Source organism: Dysidea avara, chromosome 7, assembly GCF_963678975.1.
Source record: "Dysidea avara chromosome 7, odDysAvar1.4, whole genome shotgun sequence".
NCBI lineage: Eukaryota > Metazoa > Porifera > Demospongiae > Dictyoceratida > Dysideidae > Dysidea > Dysidea avara.
Genome location: NC_089278.1, coordinates 39,078,702 through 39,099,750, shown reverse-complemented (window position 1 = coordinate 39,099,750; position 21,049 = coordinate 39,078,702). Strand labels below are relative to the sequence as shown.

Here is a 21,049-nt window from a genome sequence, read left to right as displayed (position 1 = left end):
GCTAAGGCAAAGGTATCAAGCACACTCCTCTACACTAGTGATCATATGGGTCACTATCACAGGCTTTGACACTAACGTTAACACTTGATTGGTGTAACAAAAGTACACGGACCATACAAGGAGAATACGGACCTTTCCCGGACTAGCCATGGAGTTGATTACCGCCATCAAGTCTTGCCCCACTGTATCCCGTGATCTTCCCGGCACCAGCTGGTTACTCATGTCCAACACCCGCCAGAGAGGGACTCTAATATTTTAGGTCACCTGTAATCTGGGATGATGGTAAGTAATATAAAATGATGAACGTACTTGACAGATGGTCTCACCAGTACGATAACTCTAGCCACGTGGCGCGTAACTCCAGCGATGAAGAGTACAACGAACTTCCTTCACCTGATCACGTGATGACCAACTAGCGTAAAAAATCACGTGAGGAGCCAGCTGGAACCCAGATAATTTGTGGCTAGGTGTACATGTTTATAAGTTGATTGTTTGGTTACTGTAGAAACACTAGCTGCTGTAGTGGGTACCATGGAAACAGCAGCTGATGTGAAGTACGAAGTTACTGATGTAGCTACAACAACTGATAGTCCAGAGGAAATGGTCGCCATGACAACTACTCATCCAGAAATGGATACTGGCATTGCAACAGAAGAGAAGCCATTTAACAGAGACTATCCAGTGGGTGTGACTTATTCCACTAGTGTAGAGGTGTGTGTTGGTTACCGAACAACAGGGGCTGGGAACACCTCCCAATTCATGATGACATCACTATTACAGCAGACAGGTCATCACATGGTGTTACATGATCAACATCACCATGGTTACTCTATATAAAGTGCAACAACACTACGAATCTTCTTTGATCTCATTGTTACCATATTGTTGGTGTGTCACTTCCTTATATGGTATTGTTGTCAAGCTGCTGTGTGGGATGGTTGCCATAGCAGCACACCACATTTGGAAACCAGTGTTGTTAGGAACATTTAACCTGTGGATAAAATCATTGTTTGTGGGTATGGCATGTCAATAAGGTAACCAAACTATGTGTGTCACCATGGTTACAGGTATGTCCCCATAGTTACATATTACCACCATGGTTACATGTTGCCATGGTTTCAGGTAGTGTATGAAATACTGGATCACTGCCAGCAGTGTGTTGGAGCTATCTGATTGGTAGAAATTAACCAACCAAAGATAGCTAAATATGATCATGTATAAACTTGTACATACACATCACTATGACAACAGCATATCACCATAACAACTAAGTAAGTTTAGTTTGCAATTGTTTCACCAAGTTGTATAACTGATCAGCGAGTGTTGTTGTCTTGACCCTGATTAAATAAGTGACCACGCCTCCTTCAGATGATTGCTCCTGCTCATTTTGATTAGTTGGTTTAATTTTCAGTGGTGGATTGGGCGGACACATTAGCAATACATTGTTCTTACCAGCCCGGGACACTGGTAGCTGAGGTGATAGTGAAATATTCAGCAATATGTTTCCAAGATGTGTATCATTCCTCATCAGTAGAACACCTTTGTTCTGATCTTCTTTAACTCTTAGTACTCCCAAACCTGTGATAGTGAATTATTATAAGATACATGGACTGAACCACTAGCATAGGTGTAGGTGAACTCATTTTCTACAATGACAAGTACACATAAAATTTTTGGACTAGAGTAGGGACCATAGCACATCGATAAAAAGTACTGAAACAAGTTGGAGTAGTTAAATCACGGTAAAAAAATAAGAAGTGTTATATCCCTACTGTGCTCAAGATACCATAACACAGTAAGGGACACAAGTCACATAACAGTTCTTATTGTTTTACTGTGATTCTACTCCAGATTGTTTCAGTACTTTTTATCGATGTGCTATGGTCCCTAGACTCCCTACTCTAGATTTTGTGTACTTGTTTGTTAACTTTTATTATTATGACTGGTGAACCCACGCATACCACAAAAGAAATGGCGCCACATGCCCCAACTTTATCAATTATTTCCTGAAAAGTGAAGCATCCATTATGTTTCATTGTCAGCTATGTTAGACCCGTTACACAGCATTATGAATCAAGAACTGTTCAAAAAGCACCTCTGCAATCAAAATAGCTGCTATGAAAATACGGACAATTTCTGTTACAAAGGGAAGCCATCACATGCTACCACCAAATTGGCACTTTTCGCTGTCAGCAAAGATGAATGGAACACAAAGGACACTGAGTCCATGAAGGCGGTATGCCTAAAGGCACCTCTTGGGCTGAAGCAATGTCAAACGGTGAAAAATCAAACCCATAGCCTTAGCCGTTATTGAGTTATGCTTGTCTGAAGGCATCAGTCAGTTACTTAGTTACTCAGTCAGTCACTAGAAAATCCTGTTATAATTTTTTTAAATTCTGTAGCAACTTGTTGAAAGCATTTCGGGTCTATCTCAAGGCTTGCTTGGGCTTAGTTTTACTTAACCAATACTGCTGCATCGCCATCTGGGAAAAGTGAGGCTGGTTTTTGGGTGACGTCCTACTATACAGTACTATTGTACTGTATGATAGCATAAACTCTACATACTGTAAACTATTACACATGCATTATATACTTTTTATTGTAACACAACTGTGATTAAATATATCAGACACATCAAGTTATTTGCTATAATTATCAATGTGCACAATCAGACAGAGAAGACGGTGAGATGATTTTCACACAGGGTTAAGGCAATACGTGACAGATGGTAAGAGACTTTCATTAGGGTTAGCCATAGAGGATGAGATTTGGGTAGGTAGAGACTATGACTATCTGTAGGGATAACAGAATAGGATCTGTGAAATTTTCAAAAGTACTTAAAACATACCTAACAAGGTTTGTGCACTATTTAAAGACCCGGGGACCATGTGGGCGAGGCTACCCACAAATTTAATTACCAAGGCCACATGTCGAACACATGGGTAGTTGTAATTAGTATTACAGTGTTCAGTGTGTATTTGTATGCATGTCAATTATTAAGAGTAGTATTGTACCGATAACCAAATTAGCTGATTATTGCAACAACTGATATTACACAACATAATTAGCTGATACCGTTAACAGATCCAATAACACTCATTGTAACTGACATGATCATTGATACACAGTTAATTCTGATGTATACCACAAGCTAAGACTTAGAATGTACTTTTACTACTGTATATATACACACAAGTGATACTACATTGAAACCCAAAAGCTCAGCTTACTTAGGGCATGGCCTAAAACTTAATAGTTTATTTATTTATTTGTAATGTACAGGACTCAGAATTGAGTATATGGTAGTTAAATAAGTAGTTTGCTTTGGGCATGACTTGAAGTCACCGCTAAACTATTAAGACATACCAAATATGGGCAAAACTTGTAGTCACTGCTAAACTATTTAGACATACCAAATATGGGCATGACCTGTAGTCATTGCCAAACTATTAAGACATACCAAATGCGACCGTCTCAGTGAAAACCTGTCTAGTTCGCACAAGCATGTGTTTTAACAAAAACGAAATTTTTAAAAATTGGTGAATTTATGCGTATTACAAATTTTACACAAGTTTTAATCAGGCCATTACTCAGAGAAGGAATACTCAAATCAATTAAACCTACAGATACACCATCTTATTCGCCTACTCACGGGGTGTTCTAAAATCTTTGTTTACCCAATGTCTGTGTGTCATGTGCATTTGTTTACAATGCGGTAGACGTAAGCAAAATCATTGCCGTTTCTTCAATAAAAGCGCCTTCATACTTCTATGTGCAAAAAACTGCAGGGAAAAAACTAACCCTTGGTCTCCATGGTGAACACTGTAAGCCAAATCCCAACTTTGTAGACTAATCCAAATGGAAGTTATGACTGTGAATGTAAGCACCTGTAGTTTATTTTTAGTATAATCACTGTACAAATTGATCTCCTTGCTCTTCCTCTTTCTAGCGCTGTAATTCCAAAACTACTCACCATAATCAACTGAAACTTTGGTGAACCATTCTTTAAACAATGCAGATAATGCTGAGAAAATAAAAAGAAATTCGGAAGTTGTGCAAACTAGACAGGTTTTCACTGAGATGGTCACAAATAGCTTACATCTAGCCCCTCCCCACACTGTTATAGGAATGATTAATATCAGCTATGATGTAATCAAAAATCGATTAATTAGCTAGTAGCCAATATCGGCCCAATTGTTGAACCGATTATTCATATAAGTAGCTCACCTAACCCCCTAGTACCATTAGGATTGCATACTATACACCTCACCTAGCTCAACATAAGAGTCATCTTTCTTGTAGAATAATTTACATCTTAATGCTAACAAGGAATCCTCATCTTTGATTGGCTGATCTGCTGGCGGTTTAGGAGGGGCAACAATTGGAACATCATCCTCATCACTAGCCCCTTGTGAAGACCTCTCACCTAACAACCACAACATTTATTATTTATTTTATTATCAATTTACCACAAGGGAAGGAACAGCACAAAAGACACCGCACAAGCCTGCATGAGGAACTGTCCAAATACAAATTACTATAAATTACATGTTACATTAATACTACATTAAATTACTAAGAGCTTCCAGTAAGTTCACATCCCTCACAGCATGTGGAGACCAAACCACACAAGCCTACTCCAACAACAGACTAACAATAGTTTTGTATGCCCTACATCTGGCCTCATAATAACAATAGCAGGTTTACACATCATTTACTATATTACTCACTAGGGAACTGTTAAAGCCTGTGAAGTAGGGGGTCAGAACAACCTTGTTGAAGGCAGTCAAACCAGATGGTGACTTGTCAACAGACAACTTGTACAAGTGCCTGAGGAGCCACACAACCTGGGATCCAGATGTTGCTCTTAGTATAGGTTACTTCAAATGGCACATACATGTGCACTACACACCACACACACAAACACACACATTCCATACACTACTATATAATAGTAACTAGGATTAAGAGTTACTTAAGATGGACTCTAAGTATGTTGATGGTAACCATACCTGAAGTAGTCGTAGCAACAGTAGTGGTGGTAACATTGATATTGCAACTATCTGATTGGACAGTTTCCGTGTTGCTAGTAGCAACCACATTGCTGGTAGCAACCAGACCAGTCATAGTGTTAGCAGTGACAAAGGATTCTGTCATAGCTGGTGAAACCTGTTTCATTGTCAAGGTAGTGGTAGTGATGGCGGCAGTGGTATTGTTCCTATTCTTATCGAGAGCAGCAAGGTACATTTCATAGTCCCGGAATATTGGAGTGAGGTCAACCAGCGGGTTATGGCGTACATGTTGAGCTATCCAATCTGACACAGAGTTATTAAGACACTCTAACTGATGTAAGTAATCATCCTCTGTGTTTGGTTTAGTAGTAGCCACTGGTGGTGGTCCTCCATTGACACTCCCCGTCAACTTTACTCCACTAAACAGCCCACCTGTAGACTGTACATTACACAACTATCTATTTACTCAATCACAATGACACGCCTCCATATTATTGGTCTAGCTGTACCGTATAGCCTAAATATTTCGAGGGGGAGAAATTTTCACTGATTTCATGGTTTTGGGGGTTACTAGCAAAACTTTTATCCTTGACATATTTAGACCTCCATATAGATTTTGGGAGTGTTCGCAAATCCGCATTTTAACTCAACCTTGAAAAAATTTTCCCCTCGAAATATTTAGGCTATTATGGTATTCATAATGATAGCACAGTGAAAATATGAAATAGTGACACACACCCTGATAGGCTGACTCAAGATACTCCAATACCCTAATAGGCCACATATGTGTGTAACAGAGTTGTGGAATAACTGTGCATATGTACTGAGGTTGCATTAATAAGAATAGTAGTAAAGAGCCATGTGGAATTAAGGATCCAGTCCTTGCACTGTAACAGGCTCCACAACCAGTTACACGTGTATAGCTGTATGCTATAACAAAAACCAAACAAACTACTGTAGTATACCAGAAAAAATGAAGTAGGGATCCAAGCAATAAAAAGTATTGAAATGAGAGAAGAATGATGGTATTACAGCATGTCTTGGTGGGAAAATCCCTACTTTGGCACATTGTTATAACATCCAATGGGATTCCACTGAGCTATGCCATAATACATGCCAAAGAAGGGATTTTCCCACCGAGCTATGCTGTAATACCATCATTCATCTTACTTGTTTCACTACTTTTTATCACTTGGATCCCTACTTCATTTTAAAATTATATACTAGTACAGTATTTACATATATAATAGCTGGACAATGTAATAACAAGAGTTAATAATAAGAGAGGAGAGTGTCTAACGCTGTATAGGCCTGTAATAGATGATTGCGCAGAAGTTAAACGGCTTCCTTTCCGTGTAACGTACAGGCTTCTAGTATTTGTTCGTTTACTTACAGCAATTAGTTTAGCCGCACCGTGATGAATCCTCGAGAATATTCGAAAACTGAACTAAAGACTGAGCTGTATGTACAGGGAACAGTGCTCCTTCAATTGAAGAATGCTCAAAGGTAGGGTAACATGGCGACGCAGTGAAAATTCGAAGCGATACTCCGCCTTTGGTTCAGTGTTTATTGGTTTCTCAGACGCTCTCCCCCAGAGTTATCTTCGAGGTTAACAGCCACACTTCTTTACGCAACAGAGTGATGCTCTTCGTGGTGAACTTGAACATCGAATTGAACGCACGCCCTTGTGTCTGGGATAGCCTTTGTGGTTAAATGCGAAAATATACTAGCCAGTCTGTCGTTACGCGGAAAAGAAGCCGTTTAACTTCTGCGCAATCATCTGTTACAGGACTATACGGCGTTAGACACTCTCCTCTCTATATTATTAACTCTTGGTAATAATTATAGGCTTCTGTTTTGCAATAATGCAATTATGCATAGAATTACGTTACTATGCATTGCCAAGCAAGTGCTATTCAAACAAATCACGTATTATACACAGAAGTATCTTCTCAGCTGCTTTATAGTTTGTCTGTAGTGCAAATTCTCTCTACAAGCCCTCAAGGCTACTTTTCATTTTAGCATAAGTAGGGACATGCCCCATGTTTGTTTGTGCGTTTGTCCTGTGTGTTCTATTAGAGTAAGGGCCTTCTTTTCTCTACAACTTCAATTGTTTAGTAATGTTAGCATTACACAAGCACAGCTCAAGTTGAATGGCTCAATTTCGTATTTCAGCAAGATGCTGTACTTCACTAGTATTTCAACAAGTAAGCAGAACTCTCATTACGTTAGAGTTGTATTCTCAGTGGGTTGTAATATCATACAGTACGACAGTACAGTAGGGATCACAAAGGAGCACGAAATAACATCACCCAAAAACCAGCCTCAATTTCCACCGATGACGATGAGGCAGTATTGGTTAGGTAAAACCCAAACAAGCTGTTAGATCAACCCGAAACACTTTCAGCAAGTTGCTACGGAATTTTTAAAAATGTTTATTTAATGGAATTTTTTTACTGACTGCCTGACTGACTGACTACCTGACTGATGCCTTCAGACAAGCGCAACTCGATAACGGCTAAGGCTATGGGCTTGATTTTTTCACTGTTCGATATCGCTTCAGCCCGAGAGGTGCCTTTTGGCATACTGCAGTACGTACAATGCATTCTTCATGGACTTACCAGTGTCCTCCTTTGTGTCCCATTCATCTTTGCTGACAGTGAAGTGTCGGTTTGGCGGTAGCACATGATGGCTTCCCTTCGTAACGGAATCGTCCGTACTTTTCGTAGCAGCTATTTTGATTGCAGAGGTGCTTTTCGAACAGTTCTTGATTCATACTGCTGTGTAACGGGTTGAACATAGCCGACAACGAAGTTTAATGGATACCTCACTTTTCAGATGATAAATGATATAACTAAGGCGCACAGCACCATTTCTTTCGGTATGCGTGGATTACAGAGGTGCTTTTCGAACAGTTCTTGATTCGTAATGCTGTGTAACGGGTTGAACATCGCTGACAATGAAGCACAATGGATACCTCACTTTTCAGACGATAATTGATATAGCTGGGACACGTGGCGCCATTTCAGATGCGGTATGCGTGGGTTCACCAGTCATAAATATTTACAAAAAAAGTTAACAAACAAGGACACAAAATTTGGAATTTTCAACTAGAGTAGGAACCATAGCACATCGATAGAAAGTACTGACACAAGTCGGAGTATTGCATGATATTAAATCACAGTAAAACAATAAGAAGTGTCATATCCCTACTGTGCTCAAGATACCATAATGGAAATGCACAGTAGGGATATAACACTTCTTATTGTTTTAACTGTGATTTAATATCGTGCGCTGTTTCAGTAATTTTTATCGATGTGCTATGATCCCTACTCTAGTTGAAATTCCAAAATTTTTGTGTACTTGTTCGAAATTAGAAACATTCAAAAATTATTCCCTTTTTCATTCAAACACATTCAGAGCCTTATCAATTACAGACTAGTCACCGTTAACACACAGTACCACTTATTAGTGGTACATTACACAAACAGCAAATACTGTAGGGCAAGAAATTTTCATGGGATACAAATTTTCGTGGAGTCCGTGGGCATCTTATGCACAAAATTTATTCTTGTGGTTCCTGTACAAGTTGTATGGAAGTCAATGTCTAAACCACAAAATTTTGTTCCACAAAAAGTACTGATTTTAGCAATCCACGAAAATTACTTGCCCTAGGTAGGGATTAAAGTTGTTGATATTCTCAGGATAAATATTAGCCTTTGCATCTCCACATCACATTGATTTGTGCATAAGGTACTGTATAGCATAAATATTTCGAGGGAAAATTTTTTTGCTGATTCCGCAGTTTGGGAGTTACCAGCAAAATTTATCCTTAGACCTCCATATAGTCTAATACATTTTGGGAGTGTTTGCAAATCTGCGAAATTTTTTATTTAGCAACATTGTGATGTTGTGTGGGCACCCACTATTGCTAACCAGACTAAACGTCTTGAAAGATTTCATTCCAAGTATATTTCTTTATGCACTGATTCATCTCAGAACTGAACAACGAAAGTTTCATACTAACATGCAAATTTATAAATACTGCATAAATCAGCTGCTCCAGTGTATCTCCATAAAAGTGTTTGAGTATGCTATCAGTGTCACAGGAGGTGCAAGCAGAAATGTAAATCGTTTGTTTGTTCCACAAATAAACACTAATTGTGGGAAATGCAGTTTCTACTATCGTGGAACTGCCTTGTGGAATGCTCTGCCAACAACCTTATATGACCTAACAACATTTACTCAATTCGAAATAGTTATTTAAGAACATTTAAGATTGTACATAAGTAATTACTGTATATGTGTGTGTGTGTGTTTATGATGTATGTTGTGTGCAGGGTGTAGCTGAAAAACAGCTTCAGCTGATGCTGCCTCCCTGTTGAAATAACAAAAATAAACATTGCTCAACCTCGAAAAATTTGCCCCTTGAAATATTTAGGCTGTACAGTCAACACCAGGTACCTGGGATTTATAAATCTATGGTACGGTAGGTGCGTCTGATCATATTTAACGCGCAATGGGTGGTACACCATAAACGCCTCACCATATTTCCAGTGGTCCTCTTCGCTTTCTTAATCCTATAGTAACGGATCACGTGTGATATACACTAGTTTGAAGTGATTAAATCCTTACAATCTCGCCCTCATCTCTGCCTCGCTCGCTCTAGCAAAACTGCCAGCCTGTAGTGACCACACTCTTTAACACAACTAATAAATAAGTCATAACACCTCTTCTGCTTCATCATTGTCTTCTTCTTGCCAATTATCCGCTGTAAGTTGTGAAGTGGCTGTGCGCTTCGCCATGCCTCCGTCCTTCCGTATATCCTTAGAATACCGTAGCTTGTGCTGTTATCGTGTACGTGTTAGGATATTAACTCCGGATATTGTGATGGAGGCCGAGACAGCATCAGAAGTAGAAGCTGAAGAAGTGGCGGCGTCCCACGTGTTAGCTAATGCGCTAAAAGACATTGATGGATTAATAGACAGAGTAGTTGAAAAGTCTTGTTCGCCAGACCCACTGGAAACTACCGCAGAGGCACGATTGATTAGAAGTGCCAATGACTTACGTGTGGCCATAGAAGATAGTCAGCCAGAGCGTCACAATGACGTTATACACATATCAAGTGATACTCTACAGGTCATCTATCGGTGGGTATCGGCGCTTGTTGAGGTTAGAGGTGCTTAACACTAACTGGCGCTTACTGTACACCATTAGACCGATGAAGTAGAGGCGCTTAAGTGTGAGCTCGAAGCCTTGCGGACCAATGACAGCAACAGTGGTAAATATGTGTGTTGCTATGCATGTCTGTCATCGATTGCTATGTACGTACATTGTGTAGTGCATATAAGGTAGTCCCTTGTAGCAAACCTCCCTACAGTGCTCATCAATAAGACACACTTTTGAGTGTCATTTGAGAATGAAGGGTTTTGCTACATGTTGTGTGTATTGTCATAACTGTCATTGTTACCAAATATAGAAGTGGCGAGGTTACGTGCAGAACTTGAAGAACAAGGTAAGTAATATTAATCGTGTGATCAGTCATGTGATAATATTATCACATGTAAAGCATCTGAGCTACACAGACTACGCGATATGTGTGACCATTTAGAGGGATTAGTTCATGACCATAATGTAAGTTACCGGTGCTAATAATAATTGTATCATATCACATCATTCTATAGTCCAGCATGTCTCCAGCTGGATCAACAGTAAGTGATAGTATACCACGAGGTAGTATATGTGTAGTGTATGTGTAGTGTGTGTGTGTGTATGTGTAGTGTGTATGTGTAGTGTAGTGTGTGTCTGTACATGGTGTAGTGTAGTGAGTGCGTGTGTATGTGTAGTGTAGTGAGTGCGTGTGTATGTGTAGTGTAGTGAGTGCGTGTGTGTATGTGTAGTGTGTATGTGTAGTGTGTATGTGTAGTGTGTATGTGTAGTGTAGTGAGTGCGTGTGTGTATGTGTAGTGTGTATGTGTAGTGTAGTGTGTGTGTATGTGTAGTGTAGTGTAGTGTGTGTCTGTACATGGTGTAGTGTAGTGAGTGCGTGTGTATGTGTAGTGTAGTGAGTGCATGTGTAGTGTAGTGTGTATGTGTAGTGTAGTGTGTGTCTGTACATGGTGTAGTGTAGTGTTAGTCTAGGGTCTGGTCTGTCTAGCATTCAGGACTTGTGCTTAGGAATGCATAATTACACTGCGGCTCTTGTTAACAACTATAGTAAGAGATCACGAATAGCGAAGAATCCAATCACAACAGTGATGCTTTAGGGATTTCAATCAGTTACTTTCTATGAGCGATTGATGTTTAGGCTGTGGAGATGATATTTCTACTTTCCAAGGGAAGGTGTCTATTATACACGAATGTTAAATGGAAAATTATCCCTGGTTTATTCACCCTGACACAAAAAGAACTCATGCAACTTTCTTTTCGTTTACTTTCGTCCCAGTATTTACTCACGCCGTGCGGTTACAATGCATTTAATTGGCAATACTGCAATTTGATTGGATGCACCAGTTTTTGATAACGGTTGCACAAGTCCTTGATTCTAGACAGCCCAGACCCTATTTTTCGGGGCACTTCAGTGCCAGCTAGTGTTTGTGTGTGTGTGCGTGTACTAGTGTATCGTAAGGTGGTGTAGTGCAGGTATGTAGGTAGTTGTGCTGTGTATGTCATGAAAGGATTGTAGCAAGAGTTAATGCATCTCTTCCAGAGGAAGTTGAAATGCCACTTTAACATTTATTGAAGACCATAATGTGTCAGCTTATCATTATATATGAAATACATTTGCAATGGAGCATAGATAATATGAACAATTTGATTAAACACCTAATGGCTGTGTTCAATTAGAGGCTCATGTATGCTCTATTAGAGTAATTGGGCAAAGCTTTCTATAAACAAATTGCTGAACGTCTCAAATTTTTAAAAAGGCAGCGTATATAGGTCATGAAATATTGACATTTTGAAATTTGTAGTTTTCCCAAACATTATCTATTGTTGCTCAATATCATGATCTATTTATTTGACTATTTTAAAACTATGTTACTTTAGACATTCACACCAACAAATATTGTAAAATTCAGTTGCTGGAGACAACTTTCATTACAAAAATTCATCCATTAGACAAACATCCCCTCCCACATATTAGTAGAATAATCTCCACTGAACAGTCAGCCCTACTTGCAGGATGGGATTTATTAGTGTCACATGAGTGATTTAATCCCATCATTTGTGTTTAACGACTATTTAGGGTCACATGAAATATGTAATTACTGGTAATATACTGTATAGTCTAAATATCTGAGAAATTTTGAGGTTTGGGGGGGGTTAACAGTTAAAATTTTATCCTCAAAAAAATTAATCCCAATATACTACATATGGGATTGTTTGCTATTCTGTATTATTTTTACATTGCCCCTCAGAATATTTAAGCCTACACTGGCAATAAATTTAGGTGGTGCTTACTGCTAGGTGGTGTTTGCTTAGGTGGTGCTTACTGAATATATTTAGGTGGTACCGTATAGCCTCGGGGGGGGAGGGGATTTTCATTGATTTTGCGGTTTTGGAGGGTTATAAGCAGAAAATTTAGCCTTGAAATATTTAAACCTCCATATAGTCTAATGTACCACTCTGCGTGGGCAGTTCAAAGGCACCGCCAGTGCCATAATTTGTATATTGCACTGCTGCAGACCGCAGCGAGTGCATTATAACTTATAACGCACTGGTTGCGGTTTTGTAGACCACAACGAGTGCATTATAAGTTATAATGCACCAACCGCAGTGCAATATGCACTGGCTGCGGTTTTGTGCAGCATAGCACAAGTGTCGGTGGCGAAGACCACTACGACACCTCACCTAATAGGTGGAAAGACACTTCACAGATCACTCGAATTCTTTTATAGCCTGACATGTAAAGGTCGATTGTGGGCCATAACGTCACCAATACGTATAATGTTTACAAGCAGCCAATGGCGATCGAAAAATCCAACACGGGTGGCCACAACTCTAGTCTACATATATATAAACGTACTTATACACCTTACTAGTCTGGTGCCATCTTAGCCCAGATTAAACTGTAGCCCACTTCGACAATGACTCAATAAAACTAATATATTCTAAATAATACTAACCTTTACGTTCGATTGTGGTAACCAGTTTTGTCATGCCACCTGATTCGAGTTTAGCCAATGTGAATAGTAAGAATTAGACTAGCATCGTTTAGTAGTTAGGTTTTGTTTACTTAAAACGTCTATTTAGCTACTTTTTTTTGCTCGAGAGAATCACTATGGCGATTAGTCTGGCGCTTAGTCTATATGGCGATTGAGTGATCACGCTGGCATGCTGAGCACTACATGATGAGAGTCGAACAGCGAATGCAGGTTAGTGATATAATTATCCCATAGTGTACTAGCTTTCAACATCTCAGGTGGCTGCAGTACTGCAGGGGGAACGTCATCGCAACGTCCGGCTTGGTTACCCACAATCGATGTTAGAAACCTGGCCTTTATAAGTGTTACAGCTGTCTTGTGAGACTCTCCCCACCTATTAGGTGAGTGGTACATAACAGTTATACAACGTGCACTTGTGCTCTGCCTGTATAAACGCACTTGCCTTCGGGCCTAATGGCCCTCAGGCTCGTGCGTTTATATCAGGCAGAGCACTCGTGGCCGTTGTATAACTATATAATACGTTTTGGCAAATCCACGAAAATTTTATTTTTAGCAACATTGCTCAACCTCGAAATATTTAGGCTATATGGTACTTACTGAATGGTGCTTAATATGCTTCCAACCTCCTCTGTAAAGTTGTCATCTCTGTGGATCATGTGATCTGACCCTATAGGATGTGCTGACACCTTCAAACCGTTACCGTAGTGACAGTGTGCCAGCCATGACAATGTCCATGACTACACCACCCCCTAGGGGTGATAGTAACACAGCTCAAGTGACCAGACATGACCGCAGACGGAAGAGTCTAAGAATGAGACTAGGTAGTATGTTTGGACGGTACGTGTTATTACGACAGTGTTGTTGTGTTGCTATGGTAAATGCTGTATAAAATAGGCTGCAGGGACAGCACCAGGACATGTCAGCAAGTGTTGTCACGACGACAGACCAACCTCAGGAGTCAGAAATGATCACATATGAAGGGTAAGAAGCCATAAATGCTATTAGAGGTGTGCCAGTAGTAGTATGGGTTGCTGCTGAGCACAAAAGCTTTTGAATACTGACGCTACAAGAATTGTAAAAACTTGTGAAAAGGGTGAGGTCTCAGCAAAGAAAAATATAGTCTAATTTGAACCCTTGGACATCAGGTCGGTGCCGTGTAGCCTAAATATTTCAAAGGGGGGTTCACTGATTTGAAATTTAGGAAAAATTTAATCCTTGAAATATTTAGATCTCCTTATATTACAGTTGCTAATCCACCTTGTTCTTATATTCCCCTTAAAACATTTAGGCTATTACCAGTGTTGGGGGTAACGCGTTACTTATAGTAACGTGTTACATAATAATTATTACTTTTGTAGGAACTAAGTAATATAACGAAATACGCTATAAAAACAGGTAATATAACTCAAGTTACTTTACTTACAAATATAATGCGTTACCTAAGTAGTATAGTTATTGTAATGAGTCTAATATTACGTAATATTATTAACTACAAGTGACGAAGTTACTAATCTCGTTAGTAATCCACTGAGTAATGCCTAGCCACTACGAAGCCTACTGAATGAAGCTTATTCACCAGCTTCTTACTTATAACCAAGATTTGCACATTGTCCAACAACACAATCATGTCACGTGATAAGGTGGTAGTTTCACACGTGACAGCTTAAGGCTGTGGACACAAAGTAATATAATATGTAATATTATTACAGTTACTTTATTATATGGGTAATATGTAACTGTAACTAAATAGTTCAGTTGCAAGTAATATGTAACTAGTTACTTTTAAAAAGTAATTGCCCCAACACTGGCTATACAGTGTTCAAAATACATATTTATACTACACTGTATGTGGTATTTTTACTCTACCAACAGTGCTGCTACAAAGTCAACCATCATCTTCAGACTACAAATCTCATTTGATCAAGCTTGGAATGCTACCTTTAATATATGTATACAAACTTGCCGACATCTTGTTTTTTATTTAATCACTTAAATTCACTAATGATAATAGCTTCAACATACTCAATCCAGATCATGTGGTCTAAACTTCATCACAAGTTTGTTCTACTAACTTAATCAATAACTCTTACTTTTGTAGATTACCCAGATTATGGAATTCGCTCCCAGTGATTAATACCTCTCTCCCTATCCAGAAATCAAAAGACAATTAAAAACTTATTTTTGGAATCATTTTGTCAACAGTTTTAATATAAACAACAATTGTACCCTCCATTACTTGTGTTACTGTTGTAACTCTCCTCTCCTGTCCTGTAAATTTTAATAATTTTATTGACACTTTAAACTCTGGCTTTGTTACCAGGGGTTTGTTGGGGTTCGCCACACCGTTAGATTTAGAAATACATAAACTTTCAAATGCACTATAGTTTTAACAAAATTGTCTTGAAACGAAAATTTTCCAATGAAAATGTATAGCTCACGTAAATGCATCCAACCTCCTGGTTTGGGCAGTTGGCACATGTTGCCATCTGGCCCTCAACACCGCCACACTGTACAACCATTTTAATTCTGTAATCTTGCATCTGGTGTTGTAAAGCAATAATAAATAAATAATTTGACAGTTTTCTTAAGTGAAATATCTGCTAAATATATCCAAATATCACCAATGTCACAATATTAGATATACTGTACTAATATTTATATCAGAGCACCTCTAGATGTTATGAACACAGTTGTAATGTTGGGTTAGGTGCACATTTTCACCTGACATTACTTGAATGAGAAAATGAAACAATGAAATAGCTGAAAAGTAGTGAAACAGGATTAGGGCTCAAACGAATATTCTACTATTCGAATATTTGGAGAATATTCGACTATTCAAATACCAGAATTCGAATATTCGTTTCAAAGGAAATATGTAACATCAGTGTGTAAATACTTGGAATTCTTTATCCTACATAAGCATATCTATGACATAAATGATCAAATCATGTTGATTCTGAATTGTATTAAAGAGACATCTTGTACAACAGGATTATTGATATCTTGTCCATATACCAATGGTGAAAAAGAATATTCGAATATTCGGTAGTTGTGAATAAAGAATATTCGAATAGTAAAAACCACTATTTGTTTGAGCCCTAAAACAGGATAAGTTGTTGTTATACCTGCAGATATACTAGAGGACATTAACTATACTTCGGTGTATACCCATGGGGATTAAATGTCATGTCATCACTGCTCATACTTTACAAGGAATCACTCCCTACTAACTGTTAGGTAATTGTACTAGGAGCTACACAATACATCACTGGTATAGATGATACTAATAAAATGTTCCTCCTCCATAGGAAGAAAGCACAGCACTTCTATGGCTTGGAGGAGGAAGATTTGGAGGCATGGCTCAAAAAAGTGGGGCTAGGGAAGTACAGCCAATCAGTGTTAAGACATGCTCCCAGCGGTGCAGAGCTTGTTAAAATCACATCATCACAATATAACATGGATCATGTGAGCTACCATATAGCTTGTATCTAATGATAACCTGTTTTACTAGTTATTGGATATTAAACATCCACTACATCAGAAGAAGCTCCGATTGGCTGTAAAGGTGGGTGTGTCGTGATCATTGTCATAGTAATACATAGATGCACTCACAGGCAGCCCTAGTTGAAGACGCCACACCTTCATCAAAACTTGATCATAACTGGGTGACTGGTGAGTAATGTCCCTGGGGATTACCCCAGAGAATATGTGTATCTGGGAATTACCCCTGAGGAAGTACATCCCTGAGTTTCCTCCAACGCTTGCTATATATGGTTGGCAGTTTTGAAACATAGGTTATAAAAGTGTCAAGCAGGTGTTCAATTTTTTATGATGTATTGATGTGACCAGTAACTGCACATGTACTAAGGCAATTGTACGCACTTGGTAGCTGCCTACAGTACAGTGAACCATGATGGCAGAGTTCTAGGATTCCTCCTGAACCAGTAACAAGTTACTAGCCCCACAAAAGTTACAATGTCTTGTTAAGTCACCCTTTCTCCTGAAACATCAACCACAAGCACAGTCCCTAAGCTGGTAAAAACATTAGCAGTACAAGTAATTGTCCCTCTGTTTTGTGCCAGAACATCAACAGCACTGGAGCACATCTCTGACCACTGCTTATGATTCTGACACAACTGGGACCATTCATCCCCAACACCCATGGCATGCAAATCACCTGCTACCTCATCACACCATCTCTTCTTAGGTCCATAGAATGGCAGGCTTTGCATCAGTTCACCAAACAGGAGTTGTTTAGGGATGCGACCCTCATCCAGACGACCTAAATTCCACTGTTGGTACCTTGATGCTCCCAGTATGGTACAAACACAGTGACTGGAAAACAGTTAACCTACACACATCTGGGGCCTTTAGTGTCCATGTCTCAGTACCATACAACAATATGGAAATGACTACTGCATTGTAGACAGTTCTCTTAGTATGGAAAATATTGATATCCACAAAGAGCCAAAGTCTTTAGATGTTTCAGCAATCCGACAATTAACCTCACAAGTAGTTTCACCATCAGATGACAGATTCAAACCCAAATAAGTAAAATCCTTTACCATCTCAATCATTTCCACTTCCACTGAAGAAACATCACCCTCACTCGCCACACCCATCGCTGGCCCTTTAGTTTTCGGGATACTGATAGTCAAACCAAAATGACCTCCCACCTGAACAAACTTCCACCAGCTCAAACATAGCACAATTCACAGCATACAAAGCTAAATCATCAGCAAATTGAGATTCACTAATCCGTACCCGCAACAACCTGGACTTAACTGTGCAATCCCCCACCAACTTTCTACCATGCTTATACAAAACAGGGACTCCAATCTCACCACATTGCTCACGCCACACAAATACTATCGCATTAAAGTACAAATTTAAGAGAGTAGGTGCCATTATACAACCCTGCCTCAGGCCATTTTCTAACTTCAAACCTATCCCATTAGCTGTCTTGCCACAAAAGTCATGCCAGTACATCCCCGATTCCTTCGAAAACTACTCTGGGAGTCAGGGAACAACCCTTCTATCACCTGCAAACGATCCTGGATAATTCAAACAAAAAGCTTACCAACCACTATGGTTGGGCGATATACCGGTATGATGGTAACAAGGCGATATTACAGCTGGCAATAACAGATACCGCCTTGTTTTTGAAAAACCGCCATACCGGTATAGACAGTTATTACGATATCATAGCGGGAATACAGTTGAAAAAACGTCATAATATACTTGTCAATCAGTATTTCAGCCTTCTTGTACTAGCAAACAAGCCTAACCCATGCACTACTACACGAAGCGACGCAATACACAGATGCACCACTACTGTGATTGTGGGATAAAAGCTCTGGGTTCACATTAGTAAATGATCTGCTAGCAATATACATAAAACCTAGCTATGTATCCTTCAAAATTTATATGCACTCCATGCTCTGTAGGTTAGGCTGGTTTTTCCAAACTCCTTGCGGTTGTGGTAGCTGGTAAACAAAGTTCATCCATGCAAATATACTGTGTAAACAGTTTTGAGTGTACTTGCTATAGTTCATTTCAATACTGTGATATTTGCAATAATTGTGATAATAAGTTCCACAATAACCGTGGGAGGAAATTTTCAATATTGCCCAACCCTACCAACCACATCTAAAAGACTTATCCCACCCCAGTTGTCGCAGGGCTGAAGGTCACCCTTTGGGAACAGGCACAATCATAGCATCCCTCCAATCCTTTTTAAACACACAACTCTCCCTCCAAACAGTCGCAAGTAGTCTATCAAGTAAGACAGGACCACCACACAGGACCAACTCTGGAAGAATTCCAGACAAGCCACCTGCCTTCCTTGTCTTCAGCCTAGCCATAGCATCCTCAAGCTCAGTCATAGTAGGAAGGTTATCAAGATGTAACAAAGGTGGTAAAGTAGGCAATGCATCCAACACACTTACTTCGAACGTTCAAAACCTTCTTAAAGTGTTGGATGGAACCAGCGATCACTCACCTTGGATGGCCACTTAGTCAACTCACCATTGTCCTTGAAGACAGCAGTTGGTCTCACAGGCCAACGACCACCATACACTTGCTGTAACCTATGGATATTATTCCACCTTATTCTGCCATCCTTTACAGCTGCTTCAGTATCTGAGGCCACCTCTGTATCCACTCTTCCTTTGCCTTATTCACAGCTTTCTCTACTGCATGTTGTGATTGATGGAAGGAGCGTTTACGGACTTGGTATCCCTCTGCAACCATTTCTTTAAAGCTTCATTCTTCTTGTCAATCAATGGCTTCAACATATCAACATTGTCCTCAAATCATTCTGGGTTAGAGCAGTATCCTTTACATATTGATTCTTCAGCAGAAGATATGTTACAAATCTTCACTGATTCCAACACTCCTCAGCAGAACACTCAGTGGAGGAACTCCAATCCTCACGTACCTCCTGACTAGTTAACTTACGTACTGCAAAAGGTAAGAGTTGCTTCTGAATGTCTCCGCTCCAGGAACACAGCAACCTCAACTTAGTCCTCACCATACGATGGTCAGTCCAACAGTTTGCTCCCCTCATCACTTGTACGTCAAGACAACACATCGGACCTCATCCATGACTATAAATCAATCGTATGGGAGCTTTGTTGCAGAGTGTATCCAAGTGCCATAATAAATTAGTTAACAAGTGTTCATGATAGATAGTTGGTTACACTCACAAAACTGTAAAAATTCCTCACCAGCAAGATCTCTTTCTTCAATTCCATGCTTACCCACGACACCACTCCATATAGAGGTGTACCGATAGGGAAATTTTGATATAAACTGATATACTGAGTCTGAACACCGATACCTATCCGATATACCGATATAACTAAGTGTAGCTATTTATATTTGAGGAACCACATATGCCATGTTCAACTTTATTTTAACTACTGAAGAAACTACTGAAGACAGTCTTAAGATTATTGGCTATGCTTGGTTACCCATGGTGGTGTGGCCTCTATTGACAGCTCAGACTATAAGGCACCCACAAATATTTTAATACATGCCCCTGCCAAGATTAGTCCGGATTACTCCGCATTTTAATGGCTTGTAGAGATGGCTGGTTGTTTTATGCTGTGCTCTTGGTTCATCTTTTTGCTATTTCCCAAGGCCCACCACTATGAGTGTTTGTTGTATGATTGGTAAGCTTTGTGACAATAAAACAGTAATTATCCACGTGCACTTAGATGGCTTCGCGTACTGCTTTTAGACAAGGAAGATAGCTACTGTTTCCCGCCCTTGTTAGCTAAATAATGTGGCTTGATCATTGGACAGTGTCCTCAAGATAGTTCAGTTGTATATTATTATTATTATCAATTTTGTCAAAAGACCGGGTTGTACAAAAGGACAAGCCTGTAGGCGTACTTCCCACAAAAAGCACATACACACCAGAAATTACAAAAACAATGACATAAGCAAATACACCTGTAAAACAAAACTACTACAAGAACAAAAATAAATACTAACAAAACAAGAACATTAAGTATACAGAAGATTCAAAAAAGAAAATGACGGAGGGCTAAACGGAACAAGGGTGGCTGTTTAATTCGCAGGATGGTATGGGGTATGGTATTCCACAGAAATGGGCTGTTCACAAAGAAAGAGTAACAAAATGAATTGATAGACGATGTCACAGGCCGGAGAGATAGAGGGTGACACCTTGTGGGAGCTTGGGACAACTGAAAATGTTCACTAAATGTATATTGGTGTATCGTATCGGTTTTTAGCAGCAATATCGGCTCCTACCGATATAATAGAAATGTCTATAGACTATGTGCGATCTAGGGCGTGGCACTTATTACATCATTAAAAAATCACGTGAAAAACGCATCCGCCATT

The 21,049-nt window shown here is 39.4% G+C and overlaps 3 protein-coding genes and 1 long non-coding RNA gene across 6 annotated transcripts in view; 2 read left to right on the top strand and 2 right to left on the bottom strand.

The window, feature by feature from the left end:
* LOC136260393 (uncharacterized) overlaps positions 1–460 on the bottom strand; it is a 48,467-nt gene extending 48,007 nt beyond the window's left edge. Inside the window, exons 1-2 of one of the 2 annotated variants that reach the window (XM_066054105.1) lie at positions 310–460; positions 133–264 (exon numbers count right to left, since the gene is read on the bottom strand). In XM_066054105.1, the coding sequence (XP_065910177.1) occupies positions 133–222 (90 nt within the window). In that variant the 5' untranslated portion in view covers positions 223–264; positions 310–460. Of the gene's footprint in view, positions 1–132; positions 272–309 lie in introns of both variants that reach the window. The other variant, XM_066054104.1, reaches the window with a different exon arrangement.
* Positions 76–2,652, top strand: LOC136260395 (uncharacterized). The gene is made up of 2 exons (XR_010703523.1): positions 76–282; positions 506–2,652. It is a non-coding gene; the product is annotated as an uncharacterized lncRNA (long non-coding RNA).
* On the bottom strand, positions 1,156–9,898 carry LOC136260390 (nuclear pore complex protein Nup50-like). The gene is made up of 6 exons (XM_066054101.1): positions 9,743–9,898; positions 9,648–9,694; positions 9,559–9,592; positions 5,013–5,451; positions 4,271–4,426; positions 1,156–1,578 (listed from the first exon to the last, which is right to left on the bottom strand). Exons 1-6 carry the CDS (start codon positions 9,815–9,817, stop codon positions 1,268–1,270), a joined length of 1,062 nt encoding a protein of 353 aa, XP_065910173.1. The 5' UTR covers positions 9,818–9,898; the 3' UTR covers positions 1,156–1,267.
* The window catches only part of LOC136260387 (liprin-beta-2-like), a 36,439-nt gene continuing 25,252 nt past the window's right edge, over positions 9,863–21,049 (top strand). For both annotated transcript variants that reach the window (XR_010703522.1, XM_066054098.1), the window contains exons 1-10: positions 9,863–10,184; positions 10,230–10,293; positions 10,492–10,527; positions 10,582–10,646; positions 10,697–10,723; positions 13,851–14,014; positions 14,072–14,158; positions 16,486–16,642; positions 16,689–16,742; positions 16,792–16,849. Coding sequence is in view for 1 of the 2 variants with exons in the window: in XM_066054098.1 (XP_065910170.1) it covers positions 9,903–10,184; positions 10,230–10,293; positions 10,492–10,527; positions 10,582–10,646; positions 10,697–10,723; positions 13,851–14,014; positions 14,072–14,158; positions 16,486–16,642; positions 16,689–16,742; positions 16,792–16,849 (994 nt within the window). In the remaining variant the exon portion in view is untranslated. The remainder of the gene's footprint in view (positions 10,185–10,229; positions 10,294–10,491; positions 10,528–10,581; positions 10,647–10,696; positions 10,724–13,850; positions 14,015–14,071; positions 14,159–16,485; positions 16,643–16,688; positions 16,743–16,791; positions 16,850–21,049) is intronic.

What these genes read in the sequence shown, in the direction of transcription:
- LOC136260390 (XM_066054101.1), bottom strand. Translation starts at nt 9,817, where the DNA reads ATGGCGAAGCGCACAGCCACTTCACAACTTACAGCGGATAATTGGCAA. An exon ending in AGAGGACCACTGGAAATATG is followed by an intron (nt 5,452 to 9,558) that starts GTGAGGCGTTTA and finishes TGTAATGTACAG; the next exon opens with TCTACAGGTGGGCTGTTTAG. An exon ending in TGTTGCTACGACTACTTCAG is followed by an intron (nt 4,427 to 5,012) that starts GTATGGTTACCA and finishes TGTGGTTGTTAG; the next exon opens with GTGAGAGGTCTTCACAAGGG.